Source organism: Bufo bufo, chromosome 2 (assembly GCF_905171765.1).
Source record: "Bufo bufo chromosome 2, aBufBuf1.1, whole genome shotgun sequence".
NCBI lineage: Eukaryota > Metazoa > Chordata > Amphibia > Anura > Bufonidae > Bufo > Bufo bufo.
Genome location: NC_053390.1, coordinates 437,369,746 through 437,395,827, shown reverse-complemented (window position 1 = coordinate 437,395,827; position 26,082 = coordinate 437,369,746). Strand labels below are relative to the sequence as shown.

Sequence of the window (26,082 nt, the reverse complement as noted above, 5' to 3'; positions counted from 1 at the left end):
CACACCAATGACACTGAGGTCTAGTAAGGTGGGTCCACCCTGCATATTAAAAAGGCAGCAATGTCTAACATTAGACAATAACATAAAGCAGAGGTGCACAGCCCATAGCCATGGCCGTGGGTGCTGCCAGTGTCTTCAAATCCTCAGGCCATGGGGTAGCCAACCCTCTGGTGAGAGTAAACAGAACGGATAAAAGGATGCAGACAATAGGGAGGGCCTGCACCACTTGGACACCTCCTGGTGCAAATATGACCAGAATGGAGTAATAATTGGAATCGCTTTATTGGTAACTTTGGTGACCACACATTTCGGAATATTGATACTCCATTTTCAATTCTTGATGTTATGAGCACGGTGCTCTGGTGCAAGGAAAAATAAACAAGTCCTCCTTGTTGGACAAAGCATAAAATGCTGAGAAAACAGTGTACCACACTTAGTAAAGGATGCAAAGCATGCATGCAAAATGCATTAAAAAAAAGCTGCCGCATTTTTGATACTAAATCTGCCCCACTGTGTACTTTTTTGTTCCTGACTGAAAATGTTATGCTTTAGTATTTATTACCTTATTCCATGCTTACTATGTCTTACTATTTAGCAACACCTAATGTAGCAGATGGAAGTTCTTCCTTTAAAGAGGACCTACAGTCTACTTTATTGGATGGCCACAAGATTGCACGTCCAGAACTTGACGTCTCTGTTATAAATGGTCAGTACAATGTGCTGTATGTTGTTTACTGCAATTATTTATTTTTGTAACATATATTTTACATGAACTGCTCAAGCTCTTTTATCCTCTTAAAGCAGTTTAATGTAAATGCCTTGCCTATATGATGTACATCTTCTGTTCCAATGCGATCAACAGCGGTAACCCCAAGGGTGACATCTGGGCTCTTGCTGTAATGGCCAGAATCCGAGGAATCTTACCCTAGACGTTTGAAGGGGTTTCCCCACAAAATAAACCTGTTCCCTATCCTGTGGATAGGGAATAAGTATCTGATCGCTGGGGGTCCAACCCCTCACTGTGGCAGATAGCTGAGTACAACATGCGTGTGGTTGATCTGCTGCTTCGTTCAAGCAGGTACACTGGACCCCCATTCTTTTGATCAGGAGTGATCGGACCCCCAACAATTAGATATGTTTTAATTGTGGGAAAACCCCCATTTTACCCCCTAGATGCCACAATCAATAGCAATCAATTGGCTGCTGTCTACACTAAGTGAACTTCTCCAGTTGGCTCGTGGCCTGGGGTTTAAAGAGCAGTTACTGTAATTGTTTTAATATGTGTCTTTTTTTTGTTTCTCCCACAACTCAGATAAAATAATGCAAAAACTAGCCCAAAAGTCCCTATCAACATCAGAACATAGAAAACCTAAGAAAGAGTCTACCTCCGTAAGTGATTATATAAAGTATGGATGGAAACACTACTGGAAATAACTGAACATGGTAGCTTCTATACATGCAGAAGCAGAATTGTTGACATTTAGTGTGTATATTCAAGTAAAGTCAGTCTTAGATAGAAATTAGTGTGCCCTCGGCTTCCCTTATAGAAATGAGGCCCCTAGTATAAGCCGCAGGAACAAAGACAATGTTCTAAAATGAGAGGTCTCCTCCACCTGTGAATACATATTAGATTTAGCGGTGTTTAAGGCTACATGCACACCACAGTGAAAAACGGACATGTGATGTACATTTTTTTTAAAGGACATAACACGTCTGTTTTAAGACCAATGGTAGTCTATGGGGTTATTCACACAGCAGTTTTTTGGACTGTCAGTGAAAAACGGACGTAAAAAAATAGAACATGTTCTATCTTGTCCGTTTTTCACTGACAGACTGCCCCCATACAATTGAATGGGTCCATTTTTAACGTCCGTCTCTCAGAAAGGCATCAGTGAAGTAAACTTCCGTAAAAAATGTCCGTCGTGTGCATATAGCCTTACTTGCTTTCTGTGATCAGTGCAAACTAAAAAAAAAATAGCACTGTTAAAGGTTATGAATACCTTTTTAGAGGCATTTTTTTACTGAAATGCATGCATTTTTGTGACAAGGTTTTATAAAACAAATGTTGCTTTGTTTGACTTCTGCAGTATGTATCAAAATACATAGGCAGCTGCCGAATGCTATTCACAGTCAAAATATGTCTTGTCTGCTGGATTTTCTCCAACCCCTCGTTCTCTTTTCCTGATGTTCATCCAAGCTGATTTGTTACCAAATCAAAGTTCCATCGCTATTAAAATCAGCATTAGAATGGCACATAATGTGCTGGGAAAGCCTGGATATTCTACACGGATAGCAAAATGAAGAGGCAGGGTATAGGTGTAATGCTGATTGTTGTGTTATTGTACACTCATACACAAACTATAGGGGTATATTTGCAAGCAAAGACTCAGCGTGAAAAGACCATATAGAGCCTTGCAGATTTTACAATCTGCACAGATATCTGTGATTGTGGTGAGTTCAGCTAACAGTCCAAACTGGTTTATTTGGCAAAACAATGGATCAGCTGTTTCCTGGAGATCAGAAAACTGTACTTGTTTAGCCTCTACTTATGCTTAAAGGGATTGTCCAGTCTTTTATAAGTGATGGCCTATCTTCAGGCTAAGCCATCACTAGCTGATCAGTGAGTGTCTAACACCCATCACCGCCAACCGATCAGCTCATAACTGCAGCCCTGTCCACTACAATGTTGACAGTGCTGTGTACTTCCGGCACAGACTTCCAGTGACGCAACTGCACAAAACAGCTGATCAGCAGCTAGTAATGGTGTTACCTGAGGATAGGCCATCTCTTAAAATAGACATTACTACCCCTTTACCACCTAACAGTTTCATCTGTTCTCTGTTCGGGCTTTGAGAAAAGTACTTATCAGTTCATCCCAAGCATAGCTTGTGCAGCAGGGTGAGGGGGAGGGCTATTTTAGCTGCTCTTATGTCAGGATTGGTAACACCTATAAATATAGGCATGGTCTTGGAAGCTTTCAAACAAGACCAAAATCACAGCATTATCTCAATTAACTCGGGAGATATAGCTACATTCACTGCCAACCCAATTTCTGACAGCGATAGCCTTCAATGTAGTGAAGATAATGCTGTGATTCTGTTTCTGCCCGGCAGTGTGTTATGATAAACAAAAGAGCCCTTGCCCTGCGCGATCTAGCGCAGGGCAAGGGAGCGCATCGGAGCATAAGATGCTCCGATGCTAGCCTCAGGGGGGCTGCCTGGGTGAAAATAAGGGTATGTCCGGGTTCAGCTCTGAACCCAGACAACCCCTTTAAGTCTGGAGGAGGAAGAGGTGGGGAGCATTTGGGGAGCTGACAGCCTGCTAAAATTAGTTATGTCACTAAGGGGTTAAAAAAGCAATTGTGTCCCCTGAGTTGTGCACGAACTATATTTACTTCAAACATATATTAAAAATCTACAATAAAAAAGTGCAATTTTGGGCAGGGTTTTTCCAATTTTTATGTGACTGTTAGGAGATTAAAGTGGTAATCCCAACTTCAGTTTGCGCTCCTATGTTGGGCAATGCCTGTTCTACATGTTTTTTCTTATATTTTGAGATATTATGGGTCCTCTCATCAATAATTTTTCTCTCTAAAGTTAATTTACAGACCCTTTTAAAATATACTTTTTATTATTAATAGTTAAAATAAATGCCCCTTAGTGGTGGCTTGATATCATACATAGAGTACAAACCTCTGGTCGGCTACTCTTATTGTATGATAGCATCTGCCACAGTTATGACATACAAACAATACAGTCTTACACAGTGTATAGTGTGAATTGGAAGGTAGATGGTTGGTGTAGGAAAATTTTTCCCTAATACACACTCCTTCTAACCTTTGCCCAGGGGTCGCCCCTGATGGTGGGGTTCCCTGTCCGCGTACCTTCCCTCCTTTCCCTATAACACCCTAACCGTGATGTGTGGTGTAAACAATTAACATATAAAAGATGCTGCCACAACATGGATACTTGTTGTACAAAGCAGTGCTCCAACGCGTTTCACCCATTCAAGGGCTCCTCAGGGGGTCTCAGTTTCAATGATACACAGAGTAATGTGACACCTATTAAAGTGTTTATCCCAAGATATATACAACAGCACTTTTTGCAGTGTCTAAATAGATGGTTCTATCACCATATATGTATATCCCATTCGTCGTCTCAAATAGGTATTGCAGACGTCATAATCAATAAATGGTATAACAGACCTTGTCAGATGTGGGCCGGGTATCGCGCTAGCTCCTATTTTGATGATAGGTGCTGCTACCTGTAATCCAACATATATAGTAAGGAACAAGTAATAAATGCAAATGAGGATGTATACAGAGAGACCCTTAGTCAAGATCTTACTCCTTACTTCAAACATCCAGAGACATTCAAGTTCACTTACAATTTAGCTTCCAGCTCCTGACATGACTGCCTTCTCCCAGGGTCGATATGGCAGTGGCATACATGGGAAATTCAGTTCTTTTAAAATCGGCGCTCCTCAGGCGCTTCCGACCCGTGGAACGCGCTCTGCAGCCTTACTTCCGGTCTGGTGGAACGCAAACGTCACTTACGGTTTCGCGATTTCACCAGAACACCGGCCTCCAATGATTATTAGAGGTAGGAAGACACAGTGGCACTCCTATGCCTGTTCTACACATACAGTATCTCACAAAAGTGAGTACACACCTCACAGTTTTGTAAATATTTTATGATATCTTTTCATGGGACAACCCTGAAGATCTGACACTTTGATACAATGTAAAGTAGTCAGTGTACAGCTTTTATAACAGTGTAAATCTGGTGTGCCCTCAAAATAACTCAACACACAGACATTAATGTCTAAACCACTGGCAACAAAAGTGAGTACACCTGTGACGGGTGTTAGAAGGTCTGAAAGACTGGCTGCACATGAGTGATCTGACAGCCTCTTTTGGTTTCACTTTGTCTATGTGTTGCCTATTTAGTCTGACTTTACCCATCACTCCTTGCTCTGGATAGCTTCATTTCGTTTTGAAAGAGCTGGAGTGTGGTTCTTGTTGAAGTCCTGTTCATCCATCATCCTCAGAAGTTAAAGGGAATCTGTCACCTAGTTTGAGCATATTAAACTGTTAACATAGCAATGTTCAATAAAGTACCTTCATTCCAGCATGTGTCTTCTTTCTTTTATTCAAGTTTTCATTTTGATCAAAAAGCTATTTTTCTGATATGCGAATTAAGCTTTAAGGTGCCCAGAGGGGCGTTATTACTCTCTTCTAGTGCCCAGTAACACCCCCCTGCAGTGCCCAGCCCGCCTTTCTTCCAAGCCCAGCAAGCCTCCTCATAAATAAATTCACTCCCACATCCGAGCCGAACGGCGCTGCCCCCTCCGCTACGTCATGTAATTTATTCACCCCACGATCCTTGCCTCCTCCTTTCTTGCCCCTGAAATATCGCGCAGCCGCAGTATCGCTGACTGCCTGCGCCTGTACGATACTCCAGCTCCTGAGGGCAACAGCCTCAATAGTGTCACTGGGCAGGCGCATGCCTGGAAGAAAGTCGGGCTGGGCACTGCAGGGGGGCATTACTGGGCACTAGAGGAGAGTAATAACTCCCCTCTGGGCTTCTTTAAGCCTAATTAGCATAGCAGAAAAATCGCTTTTTGATCAAAATGAAAGCTTGAATAAAGGAAAGAAAACACATGCTGGAATAAAGGTACTTTATTGAACATTGCTAAGTTAACAGTTTAATATGCTAAAACTAGGTGAGAGATTCCCTTTAAGTGTTCCGCTTGTTGTGTTTTGTATTTTTTCCCCCTGGTTGTTTACTAGGCCTCAGCGAGTTGCTGGTTCCTTCACCTGGGAAGGAACGGGTTGACTCTGCCCCGTCATTACCTTTGGGGCATCCGAGGGTCACCAGGGTTTTCTAGGTTCCTGTGTATGGGCATCTCTACCATCGAGAGGTGCCCATACGGATAGGAGTTAGGGCCAGAAGCAGGGTTTTATAAGGTGGTTACCCTTTTCCTTCCCTAGCGGTGAGGCCTAGTGTCTTTCCCCTTCTTTCTTGTTGTCTTATTGGTGTTCTCCCCTACTCCATCCGTGACAACAACCCTAAGTGAAAATGGCCAAACTGTGCCCAATTAGCCATTTTCCCCTTCACCATTGTCATATAACTCATTACTGTTACAAGTCTCAAGTGTGAATGGGGAGCAGGTGTGTTAAATTTGGTGTGATCGCTCTCACACACTCTCATACTGGTCACAGGAATTTCAACATGGCACCTCATGGCAAAAAACTCTGAGAATCAGAAAAAATGAATTGTTGCTTTACATAAAGATGACCTAGGCTATAAGAAGAATGCCAACACTCCAAAACTGAGCTGCAATACAGTGGCCAAGACCATGCAGCGGTTTAACAAGAGAGGTTCCACTCAGAATAGGCCTCGCCAGAGGTTAAAGTGGTGGGGGTCAGTCTGTCAGTGCTCAGACCATATGCCGCACACTGCATCAAATTGGTCTGCATGCCTGTCATCCCAGAAGGAAGCCTCTTTGTAACAACGGCTGCTGTGCCCCGCTGTTCTCCTGCGTACCACCGCGGTCCTGGGCGCTGTGTTCAGCGGTGATCTGCTGCCTGTGCTTCCCTATTCAACGCTGCTGTTCTGGGATCCGCTCCACAGTTTCCTTTCAGCCCTGGCCAAAGCATGCTTGCTGCTTCTTCCCTGTAGCACTTCCTTAAGGGCCAGCGCTCTTCACTTCCTTTGCTTTATGGGTTAGATCATGTGACCTCGCTGACCAATCCTAGCCCTCCTGCATGTATATAAGTAGCTCAGCCCCCTTCCCAGATGCCTGAGTGTTAAGGTCCTTGTGTCCTGCTGATTTCTCTGCTTGTGTGCCTGTGTACCTGCCCCATGCTTGTGTTTCTGAACTCTGCTACCTGTTTGATCCCTGACTGCTTGCCTTGACTCTCCTGTTGCCGACTCAGACTGCCTGATATGTACCTGTGCCGCCTGCCCTGACCTATTGCTTGTTTGACTTCGCCTCTGCCTCATCCTTCGGTCCTGCACTGTTGCTCCTGGTTATGAGTCGGCCTGCTGACTACGTCTGTACCTCTGGTACCTTGCTCAGGTACCTCCTGGTCCGCCTGCACCAGCTGCCTTGTGTGCCAATCCTCCTCAAGAGGTAGCAACCTGGTGTTCCTCTCGGAAAAGCCTATCCCTACCATCAGGGGTACTGTGAAGAATGAGGGGTTCACTTAGACAACGCCAATAGAGAAGGTAGGACGAGTGTCACGCTGGTTCGTGACACTCTTCTAAAGATGATGTACAAGAAAGCCTGCAAACAGTTTGCTGAAGACAAGCAGACTAAGGACATTGATTACTGGTACCATGACCTGTGGTCTGATGAGACCAAGATAAACTTATTTGGTTCAGATGGTGTCAAGGATGTGTGACGGCAACCAGGTGAGGAGTACAAAGATAAGTGTATCTTGCCTACACTCAAGTATGGTGGTGGGAGCTTCATGGTTTCAGGCTGCATAAGTGGAGCGACAGTTCATTGAGAGAACCACGAATGCCAAGATGTAATGTGATACTGAAGCAGAGCATGATCCCCTCCTTTAGGAAACTGGGCCGCTTGACATTATTCCAACATGACAACGACCCCAAACACACCTCCAAGACGACCACTGCCTTGCTAAAGAAACTGAGGTTAAAGGTGCTGAACTGGCCAAACATTTCTCCGGACCTAAATCGTATTGAGCATCTGGGGGGCATCCTCAAATGGAAGAGCGCAAGGTCTCTAACATCCACCAGCTCCGTGAAGTCGGCAAAGGGGAGTGGAAGAGGATTCCAGTGGCAACCTGTGAAGCTCTAGTGAACTCCATGCCCAGGAGAGTTAAGGCAGTGCTGGAAAATAATGGTGGCCACACAAAATATTGAAACTTTGGGCACAGTTTGGCCATTTTCACTTGGGGTACTTTCACACTAGCGTAAAACTTTTCCGGTATTGAGTTCCGTCATAGCGGCTCAATGCCGGAAAAAAAACACATCCGTTTTGTCCTAATGCATTCTGAATGGAAGGCAATCCATTCAGTATGCATCACGATGTCTTCCATTCTGTCCCTTTTATGGTATTTGGCCGGAGAAAATACCACAGTGTGCTCATGCACAGACCTTTAAAAATGTGAAGGAAAAAAAAATACCGGATCCGTTTTTTCCAGATGAAACTGGAGAGACGCATCCGGTATTTCAATGCATTTGTCAGCTGGATCCGGAAACAAATGATATCCGTTTGCATACGGATTAACGGACCCAACGGAACTGCCTGCTGGAATCCAACAACGCTAGTGTGAAACTAGCAATAGAGGTGTACTCATTTTTGTTGCCAATGGTTTAGACATTAATGACTGGGTGTTTTGACATATATTTACATATATGCTGTACACTGACTACTTTACATTGTATCAAAGTGCATATCTTCAGTGTTGTCCTATGAAAAGCTATAACTAAATATTTACAAAAATGTGAGGGGTGTACTAACTTTTGTGATATACTGTATGTTTGGGTCCGAGAGGTAGGTCACACATCTATCAAATGTTTGACATATTGTAGATATGTCTTAAAGTGGTTTCCCCAGAGTTTTATATTGATGACCTATCATTGGAAAAGATTATCAGTATCAGATCAGCAAAGGTCCGACACGTCACGTCTCACCGATCAACAGTTTTTTTAGTAGCTATGCGCCGGAACTAGGGTTGTTGCGATGCCAAAATTTTGATTCGATTTAGATACCATAAAAAAGTTATGCGATACTCATTACCATTCGATACTATGCGAAAAAAAGAAAACACCAAAAAAGCCGTGTGCATTCTGCATTTAAAAAAAAGGGTGAATCGCACCGTTTTTATTTATTTTTATTTTTTTCTGTTCCGGCGTTCACCGCATAGATTTTTTTTTTTATATTTTAATAGTTTGGACTTTTCGGACGTGGCGATATATGATATATGTGTATTTATTGTTTATATATTTTATATGTAAAATTGGGAAAGGGAGTAATTTATACTTAAAGCGAACCTTTCACCTCATTTTCACTTTATAAACTAGCAACAGTACCTTATAGATTATCTTGAGTGTGTTGTTATCCATGTTAGTGCCGCTTTCCTGGGCTCTTTATACTTCAAAAAATCGTCTTATAAACTTCACATTCGGTGCTCCAACAGTCATGCAACCAGTCAAGGGGGTAGCCCTTCCATCTCCTCTGGCCGTACCGCCCCTGCCCTAACCCCTCCTCTATGCTCCTTAACTGACAGCCGGCTCAGTCGCCGGGACGGCGCTTCCGAAACCTGCGCATGCGCCGTCCTCCTGATTCGCCGCGCGATCCCGTCTTTCTTGCTGACAAAAGCGCGATCATGTAAGAGAATCGCGCATGCGCCTTACGCTATGCCGGCCTGTCTGCTCTCCTGTCTGCTCTCCCTCCCGTGCGCGCGCACGGGAGGGAGAGCAGACAGGCCGGCATCGCGTAAGGCGCATGCGCGATTCTCTTACATGATCGCGCTTTTGTCAGCAAGAAAGACTACCCCCTTGACTGGTTGCATGACTGTTGGAGCACCGAATGTGAAGTTTATAAGACGATTTTTTGAAGTATAAAGAGCCCAGGAAAGAGGCACTAACATGGATAACAACACACTCAAGATAATCTATAAGGTACTGTTGCTAGTTTATAAAGTGAAAATGAGGTGAAAGGTTCGCTTTAATAATTTGTTTTTGTTTTTTTAACTTTTTTTTTTTGTTTTGTTTTTTTTATTTAATTATTAGCCCCCTTAGGGGCTAGAACCTGGGATCTTTTCATCGCTTGTCATATTCACCTTAATAGAGCTCTATTAGGGTGAATAGGACCTCACACTCCCTGCTGCCCTGTGCATAGTACACACAGCAGCAGGGATGTTACCATGGCAGCCAGGGCTTGAATAGCGTCCTGGCTGCCATGGTAACTGATCAGAGCCCCAGAATTACACTGCTGGGGCTCTGATCAGAAGCTGCCAGTGCCACCAATGAGGAGGAGGGGAGGGGACCCTGTGGCCACTGCCACCAATGATTTTAATACGGTGGGGGGGGGGGGGGGTGCACTGCGCCACCAATGATAATTAACCTTTAATACAGGAGGCGGGTACCGGCAGCAGAATCACATAGTTCGGAGCTGCGATCAGCGACAGTTGGACCCTTAGGTGCCGCACCTGAGGGGTTAATTGCCACTGATCGCGGCTATGTGATTCTGCTGCCGGCACCTGTATTTGTATTAAACGTTAACTTTCATTGGTGGCGCAGTACGCCCGCCCCTCTCTCTTATTATCAGCAGCGGCACAGGGGGGAGGGAGAGAGTGACTCCTTCTCCCCTGTGCTGCTGAGGAGAACACCGTGCGCGCTGACAGCAGCGTGCTCCATATTCTCTGATGCTAGGCTGCGCGGTAGCGCAGCCTAGTATCGATGAATGAACGTAAAATATTTCGATACCCGCAACAACCCTAGCCGGAACTACAAAATTCTGTCAACTGTGTAGTGGAGGAAGCTGGTTACTGCATCGCTGATCCCATTTGCTTCAGTACACTTCACGCCCCTGCAAATCTGATGTTGATGACCTATCCCAATGATAAGCCATAAATATAAATGTACCAGAAAATCCCATTAAATGTCTGTTGGTGATACCCCTTTAAAAGTGCACTAAAAGAAATACCAGTCACATTGAGGAATAAAATAAGTTACATATTTGTAGGGGAAGAGTATCCATATGGGAATTGGCACTGCTAGAACTCAAAATAGAAGGGGGAAACACACACAAGACTGTTGCACAGTAGATGGATCATTGTGTGTCCTGAGGCAGGAAGAAATTCTAGCTCAGTGTGGTTGAGAGAAATAAAGGTAGCTTTTGTAGTATCACCAGCTTCTACACACTCTTGCAAAGCAATTATTAAAAGAAGGTGTCACTACCTTCTCCCTCACCCACTAGAACAGGTTATGAACATCAATACTGTCCTTACACATTAAGTTGATCAAACCTGATTATTTCAACCAAAACGAATGTTCATTCATTGAAATTCGGCAACAATCGTTTTAGCTGACCTATGACAGATCATTATCGTCTGAAAAGAAGTTTGACGTTTTCAGCCGATAGTCGGATGAAAGATCTTGAGGTCAAAAAGATTGTGGGTGAAAGAACTTTCTTTGAATGAATGTTCTCAGAGAGATGTATCACCCATCACACGGTTTCATTGAACACATAAGGCCAGTTTGAATAACTGTAACAACCAGTATGAACTAAGATGTGTAAAGCGGGTCTGTAAAATGATATTTCACTATGTAAACTGTTCTTCAATTGCTGTTCAACTATAAACCAACTTCTATGGGATGTTTATGGCCACCTTTTTTGTTTGTGTCTGTAGTGCTTCTGTTGGTTGTGTGATAGATATAGTTCTGTAGTGGATTCCGCTTTAAGTACAGTTTTCTACAATATTTTTTTGTTTTTGTTTGTTTTATGTTCTTTTCTTTTTTTCCCCCCTCTCCAATAGACTACCAGCATACCCGAGGACATGACAGACATGTATGAATTACAGACCTTGTTATTTACATATCTAACTATGAAGGTGAGCCATCTCTGCTTATTTCTGTTTTTATTTGTTTTCTGTTCTCTGCTGTCTGCATATCTTTTAGGCTAGGGCCCGAGACAACATTTGGTCACTTGCCATTGGACATTTATGATATGAATTTTCATGTTGTAATATGGTTTATGCAAAAGGTTAGATAAAGCTTGACTATAAAAAAAAAAGACCATTGCTGTATCAGTGTGTTTTTTATTTTACTGTTTATGCAGCTGAGGTATAACGTCTTGCGCTAATTTATGTTTTAGATGCAGAAAAATATCAGACGCCTGGAAGAAAAAGCAGAGCGCAGCATGTTGCTAGTATATGATGAGAAGGCACAACTTCAGGAGAAAGTGCAACAGCTGAAACGGGAATTGTTGTTAATCAGAAGAGAAGAGCAGCTTGGTGATTTGCTTGAGAAGCAAGTATGTTTATTGCTTATATCTTTTGATAACAGAGAGGCTGTCCGTATAACAGACCTCTAAATTAGAACTTTAGTGTGATACTCTTGGGGCATGGCCACACTTTCAGGCTTTATAATGCAGTTTTTGAGCCAAAATTGGGTATGGATCATAAACAGAGAGAAAGTAATGAGGTCAGATAATACTTATTCAATTTTTTATTTGTTTTATCCATTCCTGGTTTTGGCTTCAGAAACTACATAAAAATACAGAACGTGTGGCCGTACCCTAATGCAGGGATGCTCAATATGTGGCCCTCCAGCTGTTGCAAAACTACAACTCCCAGCATGCCCTAATAGCTGTAGGCTTTCCAGGCGTGCTGGGAGTTTTGCAACAGCTGGAGAGCCGCAGGTTGGGCATCCCTGCCCTAATGGAATTATACTAGTAAATGTAATTACAGTATATCAACTTAAAGTTCCAAGGAGCTGTACATTTAAACAGTTATACATACATAATATAAAGCAACACAAGTCCAATAAGCATGAACTAAGTAACAGCCTGGTACAGAGGGGGAGAGGACCCTGCCTGCAAGAGCTTACAATCTACAAGGGAAAGGGGGAAAAACTAGCCAGGCATGGAAATAAGAGTCTCCCTTTGTGACTTCTCCCTGCTCACTTGGCTTTATTGACAGGCTTCTACCTAGAAAACAGCTCTCTGTAATAAGGGAGCCTGTTAGGATTTCATGCTACCTATTTGTTTTCTTTTTCCTGTTTTCTTGCATGACTTCACCTAATCATTGACAAGCGTTTAAAGAGGACCTGTCACCTCTCCTGACATGCCTATTTTAATAGCTACATGCATTCCCTATGTCTTAGCAGTTCTGGGGCATCTATTCTTATGGCTCCATGTTGTGCCATTCCTTTATTATTTCTACAAGAAGTTATGAATGAATTGCTAGCAGTCTGCAGTAAGGGTACAGAGGGTGGTAACCAGTTGGAGGTGTGTACCTGAACAGTTTCACTCTATCCAATCAGTGCTGCCATTGTCAGTCTGTGCAGGGACACCCCCTCAACTGGTTACCTCCCCTCTGTACCCTTACTGCAGACTGCTAGCAATTCATTCATAACTTCTAGTCTACAGTCATAAGAAAAGATGCTCCAGAAGTGTTATTACATGGGGAATGCATGAAGCTATTAAAACAGGCAGATCCGGAGAGGGGACAGGTCCTCTTTAAATATTCCTGACTTAATCCACACGTAGCTGACTTCAGCTGTGAAAATCGAAAAACTCCTGTAACAGATTGACAGACTGATTTTTCTTTCACTACATGTGGATAGGGTTTTGAACACCCCATTCCACATGTATTGTAAAGTGTAACAGAGTTTCAGAATCTGAACTGAAAATCCACATCTGAACAGTCAGGTCTAAATAAATTCTATAAACAATTTAGTAGTTACTGCCCTCTAAATGGTCTACATGGAATGGCCCTTGAATCATTTTAAGTGAGATTTAGGGCTTGTTCACATGAACGTAAGGGCTCCGTGCCCGTGCTATGGACCGCAAATTGTGGTACGCAGTGCATGGGCACCAACCGTGGGCCAGACACATGCGGATAGCAGACCCATTCACTTGAATGGGGTCCGCGATCTGTCCGTTCCACAAAAATATAGAGCAAGTTCTATCTTTTTGCGGTGCGGAGGCACGGAATGGAACCCCAGGAAGCACTCCGTAGTGCTTCCGTGGGGTTCCGTTCCGCACCGCATCTCCAGATTTGCGGACGCAATACGGCAACGGTGGGGTAACGGCCGTGTGAACAAGGCCTTAGGTTGTTTATTTATTTATTTTTTTGCAGAAGATGGGTAGTTCTTAAAATGAAGCACAGCAATACCCAAAAACCTATTTTGGCTGAATCCCCTTCTACTTGGGCAATAGTGACTTGGGTAACTGACATTTAGCCAGAACAGGAGTGACTAAAGAGGACTTTTGGAGGACAAAAAAATACTAAGTAGTAAAACAGGCTAGATGTTCAGCTATTGTCCAGGTCATTTTCTTTGACTTCTCTTCAGCTGAAACCTCCTCGTAAAATTTGCTTCAATGGGGCTATCTTTAACAACTCATTGACTACATTTTCAAATTTCAATTACAACGCTCCCTTTGATCTCTAGAGAGTGGGCCATGGCATACCTGTCATGCTCTCTGACCAAGAATGATTGCTTGTGGCCCCTCTTTCTTAGCTATGGTGGGAGTCCCAGAGGATGAACCCTCACCTGACCTACTTTTATAGTTTGATTGCCATTTTAAAAAAAATTTATATCACCAAGTACCAACTCTTTCATTAAAGTTGTTTGTAATCCCTTCAGAGCGCTCATTACATTTTGCATTTTTTACAGTCTTTGTCATATTTTGTGCAGGCTGAATCTCTGACTCCCTCTGCTGCCGCCACGACGCAGTTCAAGGACAGTTACAAATCGTTTGCCACAGCTCTGGATTGCACAAGGCATCAGCTGCCTATAAAAGATATCCATATCACAGGCACCCGACAGAGATTCCTTGGTATAAAGAGTTTATTACAAATTGATAAGACTTTAATTTTTTATCTTTCTGTTCCTTTCATTGTCCATTGATCTAATTTCCTGGCTCCGTTTTGATCTGCTAACTAGTTAATATTAATATCATTGATCTGGCTGTAGACTGTTTCTATCGGTTTGTGGCAGGATAATAAACCAAAGCATTCATGCCTCCCAGCTGCAATTAGTCCTTTTCCATGACAAGTGCAGTTTATTATGACATTTTGGACAGGAAACAAAAAGGCTGTGTGTACATTAATTTGTTGCTTTTCTGCCTGAATGGAGCTGTTAAAAGTTTTGAGATTCTGGGCATAACTTTGCTCAGTACTGTCTCCCACGCGTTGTATACAATGCTGGGAATCTTTCATGCTGAAGTATTGCACAACACTGCTGTCATTGCAAAAATTCACTCATTCTGAGATTTTCTAAAAAATTAAACCAGAACAGGTTTATTTTAGGAATGAAATCCAAAGCCGATATAAAGTGTGAGCAGTAAGACCTAATTCTAGTCCACTCTTTATGCCAACTAAAGAGGTATACAATGTGCATTTACTTCTTTCTAGACACACAGATTAAAAATATGTGAATATTACTATAAACCACAAAATGTTCTTTAACGTCTACCCTTGAAGGGGTATTCCCATCTCAGACATTGATAGGATATGCCATCAGTGTCAGATAGGTGCAGATCCCACCTCTGGGATCTTCTCTTATCTCCATAACTAGACCCTTCCAAAGTGAACAGAGAGCAGCTGCGCATGCTTGACCACCCTCCGTTCACTCTTATGGGAGTTCCAAAAATAGGCAAGTGCTGGCTTGGCTATTTCCGGCAGTCCCATATCGGTGAATGGAGAGGTACATGTGTGTGGTGCACTCTCTATTCACTGCAATGAGACTTCTGAAAATAGCAGTGCAGCCTCGTTTAGCTATTTTTGGACGTCCCATAGCCGTGAATGGACAGCGCACCATGCATGTGCGTTGTGCTCTCCTTCACTTCGTCGGCCCCATCTGGAGACAAGTGTGGATCCCAGAGGTGGGACCTGCATCTATCTGACATTGATGGCATATCCTAGCGAGTCTGAAAAGGGAATACCTTTTAAGCAATGTCTTTCACTGTGAGCCTCAACTGCATGGACCAGATTTTAGCATACTGAAAATAGACGGCTACTAAATACACATTAAAGTGAAGTAATTATACTCTAATGATGCCTTTCACCACAATCGCACATGTATATTAGCAGTAGTACATCTAGAAATGTTGTATCTAAAGTAACTTTTAGTTTTGGATCTTTTTCCTTTCATCTACTGGTTTTTGTAAATGTACATTTTCACTTTCTGACTCTTGAACATTGGGCTAGATTTATTATTTGTGACCTTTTTTATTTATTTGTGTATAGCTCTGATGCATTATACAACTTGTCTGTAAATAAGATATATTGGAATGTTTCACATCTACTATTGATTTGTGCAGAGAAATATATACAGTTGCAAGAAAAAGTATGTGAACCCTTTGGAATGATATGGATTTCTGCACAAATTGGTCATAAAATGTGATCTGATCTTCATCTAAGTCACAACAATGGACAATCACAATCTGCTTAAACTAATAACACACAAAGAATTAAATGTTACTATGTTTTTATTGAACACACCATGTAAACATTCACGGTGCAGGTGGAAAAAGTATGTGAACCCCTAGACTAATGACATCTCCAAGAGCTAATTGGAGTTAGGTGTCAGCCAACTTGAGTCCAATCAATGAGATGAGATTGGAGGTGTTGGTTACAGCTGCCCTGCCCTATAAAAAACACACACCAGTTCTGGGTTTGCTTTTCACAAGAAGCATTGCCTGATGTGAATGATGCCTCGCACAAAAAAGCTCTCAGAAGACCTACGATTAAGAATTGTTGACTTGCATGAAGCTGTAAAGGGTTATAAAAGTATCTCCAAAAGCCTTGCTGTTCATCAGTCCACGGTAAGACAAATTGTGTATACATTTTATGACCAATTTGGGCAGAAATCCATATCATTCCAAAGGGTTCACATACTTTTTCTTGCAACTGTATACATATATATTACAAAGAAAAAAATAAGGGGTTGGGTCAGCACAACCTGCCTGCAGGTGCACATCACTATGGCGAAATACATATACAAACGGAAAATGCAAATGTGATCGCACACTACATCCAGCACTCTGCCCTCCATGCTGGATGAGACATTGGTTTATATTTTGGCCAAAGCATAGTAAGCCACTCACCGCGTCAAGGTTGTCTCATGAGTGGTCCCTAACTCTTGTTCCTACCTGTATACATATATATAGTGATTTCCACTTCCTCACTAGCTTCAGTTCAACATGGTCACTGCAATCTTCTTACTGTTGGAATCCTTGTGAATCTCCACCTGGCACTCTCCCCCTGCCTGGAATGTTGATTGGAACCTCCTCACTGCTGTTCTCAGTGAATTTGCCTTTTGGTAGGACCTTGCCTGTTTGTGTTTGTTGCTCCTTCTGCCAACCCCCTCCTTACCTACAGCCAGAGCTAAAAAGGTTCTGCAGGAGTATTGTTTTCCTAGCAGCATCTGGACCTAGAAGTCCAAACAGCTTGCTTGTGCAAAATGTAATTTAATGTTTTATCACAGCCAGACAGACACCTTCTGCTCTGCTTGCTGCAAATCCCCCCCCCCCCCCAACCCTTTGAACAGGCTCCCTCTTGTACTGAGTCTGCTGAACTGGAATGGGCCCATTTTCCTTCATCAACAGTTGCTGACCTTACCAAAAACACAGGCTTTGTGTTATAGGCTAACTAGTTGACCAAGCCCCCTCCTCCAGGTCGCCTTTTACCCCCTGTTTTTAAGGATCCCACGCAGGTCAGACCATATCAGAATAAGCCCAGAATAGAGCCACTTTGCCCCAGGTCCCCATGCTCGACTCCTTTGCTTCTCCTTCCTGCCGGGGGTGCATTCAGATACCTCTTTCTTAGAAGGCAAGGTTCTGAACAAAGACAAGTTGCTGGAATCGGTTTCTGACCTTCACCCGGAACAGTTGTCCAAAATTATCTATGTAGTTGACAGTCTGGTCACAACCCTTCTTGAGACCTTTCAACTCCAGTACTCTGCCCGGCTTGAAGCTGTAAGGATTTTTCGTTTCACCAGTCCTCACATGTCCCTAAGGTCTTTCCTTCATAATCTAAAGCATGGGAATGCCCCTTCAAAGCACCTGGACCTTTTGTACCCCTTTTCTGAGGACTTGGCTCCCAAGTGGTCTTCCTCTTTGTTTCTAATCCTTTTGGCACTTCTCCAAGACCAACTTTTTTGAGAGGTTGTCCCTGCGGGAGGAAAAAAAGACGTTCCTTCAAGCCCCATGGTGACCCCAGGCTCAGTTCTCTGGGTCTGCATCCAACAGAAATTCCTCTACCTGAAGGGGTGGGGGGCTGGCTACTTCTCTTTCAGGATTTCTGGAGTCCCTATGTTCAAGATGCTTGGGTTCTAGAGATCTTAACATCCAGTTACAAAATCATGTTCTCGTCGATTCCCCTAGATTTCTTAAAGCCCACCCACCGAAACACCCCTTTTTTTAGTTTTCTCCTTCTTTTAAGTGCTGTGCATTCTCCTTCAGGGGTCAGTCACCATCCCTTCAGCAGGGCTTTTCATGGGGCTCGATTCCAACCTAACTGTGGTCCCCAAAAAGTTAGGATCTATCCGCCTGGTTTTAAACCTAAAGGGCCAGATTTATCATTATCTCAAGTCAAAATAATAGAGTGAAAAAGTAAAAAAATGTTGCTCAATCGCTAAAACTGCACAAAAATTTGCGACTTTTATTGTCTCTGCGCTATGCTCGCCAGTTTTCTGAAAGTGGGTGTGTTTTCTTATGTAAATGAATTTCTAGACAGATTTACTATTGCGACTTTTTAATAGAACCTGCGACTTTTCCGTAAAGATATGTGACTTTTGTAATGCCGCTTTCTGAAGGATAAACTGCTACCGTCAAACCACATTTATCACAGTATTAAAGGACCATTAATAAATCTGACTTCGCCAAAAGTAACTTTGGACATATGTAAAAGTGGAGTAAGATGTAAGTGTAATGATAAATCTGGCCCACAGTTTCTCAACTATTTCATCCGCACAAAGTACTTTTGGATGCAATTGCTGTATTCTGTGATTGTTTCCATGGAACAGGGTGAATTCTGTTCCATGGACATAAAGGACACTTACCTTTATGTTCCAGTTGGTCCTGCTCACCACCATTATACTCCAGTCCAGAGACAGCCTCTGTATCACTTTGGACACTTTGTAGGTCTTCAGTTGGATAGTCAATTTTTGCATTTGAGTCCTGGATTCAATACTCCTCCATCGTGGCCATTCCATATGCGGTGGATGGCCTGGTGGCTCCTTGGACCAAATTCAACCTTCTATATGTCTTTTCCCCTGCTGCCCATGTTCTTTCGGAGAATCAAAGTAGTGGGGCATCCCAGTAATCCTCATTGCACTGGATTGGCCCTGCCAGATGTTTTGCACTTAACATTGTTAATTTCCTGGCCAACATTCTGTAGCATCTTCCTCTCAGGGAGTTGGCTTCCTTTCTCAGGGACCAATCTTCCACCAGCACTTAGTAGACTTAACAATCGCACTGTTAAATGTAGCGACTATCTTGAAGCTTATGGTTTTTTCAACCGGGTGGTGAAAACCATACTGAAAGCAATGAAGCCTCCTATGGCAGAAATCTAACCTACGACCTGGAAGTTGTTCTCTTGCAAGGACTCTGGATCTGGGCTTTGGTCTAAGTTTTCCCCAAAGGCAAGGCCCTGTCTATCCTTTTTCAATGTCTGCTGTCTTTAAAGTTACCAGTTAACATTTATCTTCAAGGGGTCGTCCACTCTCTTTGGCTGTATCCTTCATCAACTCCCGATTGGATCTTGGTCCTAGACTCCTTACAGTCAGCTTCCTTTGGGCCTCTTTGGGAAATTTCTCTATCTCCTTTCCTCGAAAGTGGCATACTGGACATACATCAGACTGGTTTCTAAATTGGTGGCTTTTTCTTGTAAATCTCTTTCTGGTCCTTCACCAGGATAAGACGGTGCTCCGTCTGGTGTTTTTCTTCTTTCCTAAAGTCATTTCCTCTTTTAAATTGATTGAGAACACCATTCCTTCTTCTTTCTGTCCCCATCTGTTTCATGTCAGGAAATACTTCCCCATCATAGTACATAATCTAGATGTTGTCCAAGCTATTCAGGTCTATTTGTCTCTAGCAGCCCCCTTCTGGCCCACTCAAGGGACTGGCAGCCTATAAGTCCTTAATTGCCCATTGGCTTTAGCTGGCCATTCGTGAGGTTTACCTCGCCAAAGGTAGGACACCCCATTCTGAGTCGCAGCTTGTTCTACCTGGGTGGTGGTTGTGTCATCTGGCATCTTCAGGTTTGTAAGGCTGATAAGTGTTCTCCGCACTTACATTCGCAAAATTGTACCCGATGCATCCTCGGATGTTTCTTTGGGTCACTAGGTACTACAGACTGCAGTGCTCTAGGCGTCCAACAGTGATTTTGAATCTTGTTTCATCGTTTTTTCTCCCTTCCCCACTTTTTGAATGTCCCACAGCTAATGTCCCACAATCCTTTGTCTCCAGCAAAACGAGCAAGTAAAAGGGACATTTTTTGTCTTATTCACCTGTAAAATCTCATGAGTTCATTGGGAGGCATAGCTCCCACCTCGTTGGTTCCTAGTAAGGCTACTTTCACACTCGTGTTTTGTGCGGATCCGTCATGGACGGATCCGTTCAGATAATACAACCGTCTGCATCCGTTCAGAACAGATTACTTTGTATTATCTTTAACATAGCCAAGACAGATCCGTCTTGAACACCATTGAAAGTCCATGGAGGACGAAAACGAATCCGTCCCCATTGACTAACATTATGTGTCAGGACGGATCCGTTTGGCTCAGTTTCATCAGACGGACACCAAAACGTTGCAAGCAGCGTTTTTGTGTCCGCCTCCAAAGTGGAATGGTGACTGAACTGATGCAAACTGATGCATTCTGAGCGGATCCTTATCCATTCAGAATGCATTAGACTGCAAACTGATCCGTTTTGGACCGCTTGTGAGAGCCCTGAACGGATCTAACAAACAGAAAGCCAAAACGCCAGTGTGAAAGTAGCCTTAATAGGGCTCTTTCACACTTGCGTTCTTTTCTTCCGGCATAGAGTTCCGTCGTCGGGGCTCTATGCCGGAAGAATCCTGATCAGTTTTATCCTAATGCATTCTAAATGGAGAGAAATCAACTCAGGATGCATCAGGATGTCTTCAGTTCCGGACCGGAACGTTTTTTGGCCGGAGAAAATACCGCAGCATGCTGCGCTTTTTGCTCCGGCCAAAAATCCTGAACACTTGCCGCAAGGCCGGATCCGGAATTAATGCCCATTGAAAGGCATTAATCCGGATCCGGCATTAAGCTAAACGTCGTTTCGGCGCATTGCCGGATCTAGGGTTGTTGCGGGTATCGAAATTTCGATACCCAATCGATACTTTTGTCCCGGTATCGATACGATACCGGGATTTCCGTTTTTTCGATACTGGGCTGCGCTTCTGCGCAGTCTAGTATCTCTGAACATGAGCGCGCTGCTATCGGCGCGCTCATGTTCTCTCTCAGCAGCACGGGGAGAAGGAAGCTGTCCTCCCTCCCCCTGTGCTGCTGCCGCTGCCACCAATGAGAAGAGAGGGGCGGAGGAGGGGCGGCAATGAGAAGAGAGGGGCGGCAATGAGAAGAGAGGGGCGGAGGAGGGGCGGCAATGAGAAGAGAGGGGCGGCAATGAGAAGAGAGGGGGTGGAGGAGGGGCGGCAATGAGAAGAGAGGGGCGGAGGAGGGGCGGGCGCACTGCGCCACCAATGATAGGATTACTATCGGAGCGATGGGAGGAGACATCAGCTTCACTAGTGGGCGTTCCTTTTCCCTGCGCTGCGATTGGACAGCGCTACAGCCAGGGAGAAGGAACGCCCACTAGTGAAGCTGATGTCTCCTCCCATCGCTCCGATAGTAATCAGCAGCATGTGGAGCAGGAGAGGAGACAGTAATGGGGCACTGCGGGCGAACGGAGCGGCGCCCAGGACTAATGGTGAGTGCTGAGACATCGCTGGGCGCCGCTCTGTGTGGCCTAATAGTGAAAGTCTGGACTCATATACAGTAGTCAGTCTTTAACACATACAGGAGGCGGGTGCCGGCAGCAGAATCGCATTGCCGGCACCCTGCCCCTGACAGGGAGCTGCGATCAGCGGCAGTTAACTGCCGCTGATCTGCTAGCACCCGCCTCCTGTATAAAGGGGTAAAATCATTGGTGGTGCAGTGTGCCCCCCCCCCCCCCTCAATCCCCCCATCCCATTAAAATCATTAGTGGCACAGTGCGCCGGCCCCTCTCAACCTTCCAGTATTAAAATCATTGGTGGCAGTGGCCACAGGGACCTCTCCACTCCCCCTCATTGGTGGTGCAGTGGCAGCTTCTGATCGGAGCACCAGCTGTGTAAGCCTGGGGCTCCGATCGGTTACCATGGCAGCCAGGACGCTACAGAAGCCCTGGTTGCCATGGTAACATCCCTGATGCTGTGTGCACAAAGCACAGAGCAGCAGGGACAGTGTGGAGTCCTATTCACCCTGATAGAGATCTATCAGGGTGAATAGGAAAAGGGATGAAAGATCCCAGGTTCTAGCCCCTAAGGGGGGAAATAGTTATTAAATAAAAAGTGAAAAAAAAACAAAACACTAAAATATGAAGTATAAATCACCCCCCTTTTCCCAATTTCACATATAAAATATATAAATAAACATATTACATCGCCACGTCAGAAAAGTCCAAACTATTAAAATATAAAAAAAAAATCTAGGTGGTGAATGCCGGAACAGAAAAAATAAAATAAAAACTGCGCGATTCGCCATTTTTAAAAATGAGGAATGCACGTGGCTTTTTTTGTTTATTTTTTTCGCGTGGTATCGAATGGTATCGAGTATCGCAATACTTTTTCATGGTATCGAAACCGAATCAAAAATTTGGTATCGCAACAACTCTAGCCGGATCCGACGTTTAGCTTTTTCTGAATGGTTACCATGGCTGCCAGGACACTAAAGTCCTGGTTGCCATGGTAAAGTGTAGTGGGGAGCAGTATACTTACCGTCCGTGCGGCTCCCCGGGCGCTCCAGAGTGACGTCAGGGCGCCCCACGCGCATGGATGACGTGATCGCATGGATCACGTCATCCATGCGCATGGGGGGCTCTGACGTCATTCTGGAGCGCCCCGGGAGCCGCACGGACTGTAAGTATACTGCTCCCCACTACTACTATGGCAACCAGGACTATAATAGCGTCCTGGCTGCCATAGTAACACTGAACGCATTTTGAAGACGGATCCGTGTCTGCCTCCTAGTGGTAGCAGCTATACCCACAGTCCTGTGTCCCCCAAGAAGAGAAAGAGATTTTACAGCTAATACAGAAAATCTCCTTTTGGATTACATTATATCACAAATTGCATATACCTATAGAAAACCACATTTTCAAGGGGGTTTTTTCAATGACATTACCAAAAAGTTGTTGTTTTTTTCTTGTACTTGTGAAATATTTTTTACCCAATATATACCGGTAAATACATGTTAAATATGCTTGTGTCTTTATAGATGACATTCAGAAACATTTGAGTTCTACAATCTCCCTACTTGAAGATGCCACACCAAGCTCTGCTAATGACAGTGTGGATTTATTGGACACAATTAAAATCTTGGAAGACGTTGTGCACAAAACAGATGCAGAGCTTTCACGGTTTGTAATTTGGTGTCATTAGAATTTTATAGGGATCATCAAAATTAGATTTATTCAGAGTTTAATATTTGATATAAATAAGAACATTGGAAATACAGTGGTTTCTACTAAAATTAGAATATTGAGAAGCTGAAGTGCTACATGCTTTGGCTCTCAAATTTGCCCTGCTTTCTACATGTATCAGACACTGACACTAAAAAGTCTTAAATCATTACAAGCCATCTTTGGGATGCTTAAAAGTTAGCAAAATTGTCCAACCCCCTAATTCAATTTTACCTTTGGCCCCACAAATGCACAGCTTAAAGATAAAAATGCCAATTTCCTTTTCACTGGTGCTCTATTCCAGCGCTGTGTGTCTTATCCCTGCTGCTTCCCGTCCCCTGTGGACTAGAAATGATGTCTGGTGTGTTACATGCACCACTGCAGCCGTTCACTGACCTCAGTAGTGATATGTCCCCAAGGGGCATGTGTCCGTTTAAGCCAGTGAATGTCTACAGTGATGAACGGGATGTTAAACTTACGGAAGCAGCAGGGATGGGGCACTTAGCCCTAGAATGGACCTCCAGCGTTTAGGTAAGTGGAGGCTGAACACTTTTAGGGTCAAAAGTAAACTTTGGATGTTGGACAACTTCTTTACCCTTTGTAAAATGTTTCCTTGATTTACTTAGGGTTTTCCCACAAGACAAACTGATCTGATGAGAAGGGGATCCAAGGGCTGCGACCCCATCCTCCACAGATCACAAGAATGGGTGTCCCATGTCCACACATAAATGGTGCACGGACTGTATTTCTAGCAGTGGCAGCATACATGCTAGACAGGGATGTGGGACCCCATTCTTGTGATTGGTGAGAGTCAAAGCTGTTGGACTGCCACTGATCAGATACTCATCCACTATCTTTGTGGATAGGGAATAGGTTTGTTGTGTGATAAACTCTTTAAGAAATACTTTTACTTTACTATACTGTGTAGTCACAACTGAATCTCCTGTTAATTATAACCCCCTAATAGCCAGGTCTGTTTATGTGTTTAGACCTTAATGACCCCCCTCACCCATAAAGGCACCCATGAAGAGGGTCTCCCTCCACTTGACAGAAAACCTGCAGCAAAAAAGTGGTACACACTGTGCCACACCTCAGCTTAGGTTTCCTGTCCAACGGACTATCTGCGCCTCGCCTATCTAGGTCTCTGGGTCCACGGTACACAGGCATAAGGCGAAGTTGCTGGAGACCTGGCTATCTACTCGGAGCAGCCTCTAGTCGGGAGAAAGGTTCCCCTACTAAAGCAGGCTTACGTCTCCCTTCTTGCAGACAGTCTTGGCCATGTTTGATCAACTATGGGGGGGTTGTTATTCCTTTCTTGCATTCTGGAGTGAAACGTATAATGCTATAGAGCTGGGCACAGTGGCATTGAGTCACTTCCAGCTCAGTTTATTTGACATGGACTCCCCAGGAGGTGGGAATTCCGGTGTCCCATGTGGAGGAGGGGCAGAGCTTCCATGGCCCAGTATCTGTTTTCCACCAGTCCACAGTCTATTTTGTAGAATCTTGAAGGCTCCTTCCTCTAATCAGCAATATGTCAGAAGCGGTAGCATGGAAAGTGGCAGGAAGCAGTGGCCAGAGCAACACAAGGTCTTCCAGCCCGGTATACATCAATCTGCTCTATAACATGGTGCTTGCAGATTGCACTGCATTTTGTGGTGATGGGCTCTCTTTCAGTTATTAGAAAACATTGAAGTTCTGTGAAATTTCTGTCTACAGTTTACCAGAATGTTTAGGACTAAGTATCATCAGTGTTTCTTGCCTTATAAGCCAATTAATCCTCTATTTATAAAATCCGACACCCAGCTATTCCAGATCTGCAGGGGTTCAACAAGAAACCTAAAAAACTGTGCTACAAACAGAAGTAGCTTTGACCACAATATGAGCTACTTTAGTTTCTCTCTAGCCTTATATCAATTTCCCATCTGCACATTTATCGTTACAGGAGTTTGCGCCAAGTCTTGGACTTGTCTTTTAAAGTGAATAAAGAAATATCTCTGCAAAGCCAGAAGCTGGTGGAAGAAAATTCTGAAATGGAAGTTTTAAGGCAGTGGTATTTCGACCAAGCAATTGTTTAACTCGGCAGTGATTGTGAACAGTTTAATTGCATCTGAAGCACTTTTGGTACAGATTTTTAAGTTTCAATGAGTACTTTAAAGTATTTTGTTAAATAAGGTTTCCCTTGAAGATCCGATTTTATCTTGCGCACCATGCTGCCTTTATTTACCCTGTACTTTGGTGGCTTTGTGATATTGAGGAACTTTCCTCCAAAATGAGCAAGGCATAGACTGAAGAAGTCACTACTACGCCTGTTTTCTGAATGTAACATCTCATGTTGTTATAGCTGGAAATAGACCACTTAAGAGAGTATAGAACATCAAATATATTGCATTGTTTTTGTTATTTAGCCTGTGTGTGTTCTATTAAATGTATATTTTTTTGTGCATTATTTAGTAAATTAAATCTGAAATAAAACTGAATACCGGTATTCTTTTATATTTATTCAGCTTTTTTTTTCTTTTTTTTAATAAAATTATAACAAAGTACATACAAAAGGACTAGTGTCATACATATTAGGCAGATCTTCATACATTGTGTACATAACAAGAGCATAGAGAGACCTATTAAAGAGTGTAATCCCTACATTTATTTTAGCAACTGCATAAAGTTCCTTTGAGGTCAGAAAAATTG

General features: G+C 43.5%; 1 protein-coding gene across 1 annotated transcript in view; it reads left to right on the top strand.

The window, feature by feature from the left end:
- HAUS8 (HAUS augmin like complex subunit 8) overlaps window positions 1-25,871 on the top strand; it is a 105,032-nt gene extending 79,161 nt beyond the window's left edge. The window contains exons 5-11 of the mRNA XM_040417460.1: window positions 596-706; window positions 1,313-1,389; window positions 11,519-11,593; window positions 11,857-12,015; window positions 14,403-14,544; window positions 23,211-23,352; window positions 25,337-25,871. Of these exons, the coding sequence (XP_040273394.1) occupies window positions 596-706; window positions 1,313-1,389; window positions 11,519-11,593; window positions 11,857-12,015; window positions 14,403-14,544; window positions 23,211-23,352; window positions 25,337-25,469 (839 nt within the window). The 3' untranslated portion in view covers window positions 25,470-25,871. The remainder of the gene's footprint in view (window positions 1-595; window positions 707-1,312; window positions 1,390-11,518; window positions 11,594-11,856; window positions 12,016-14,402; window positions 14,545-23,210; window positions 23,353-25,336) is intronic.
- The last annotated feature ends 211 nt before the right edge of the window (window positions 25,872-26,082 follow it).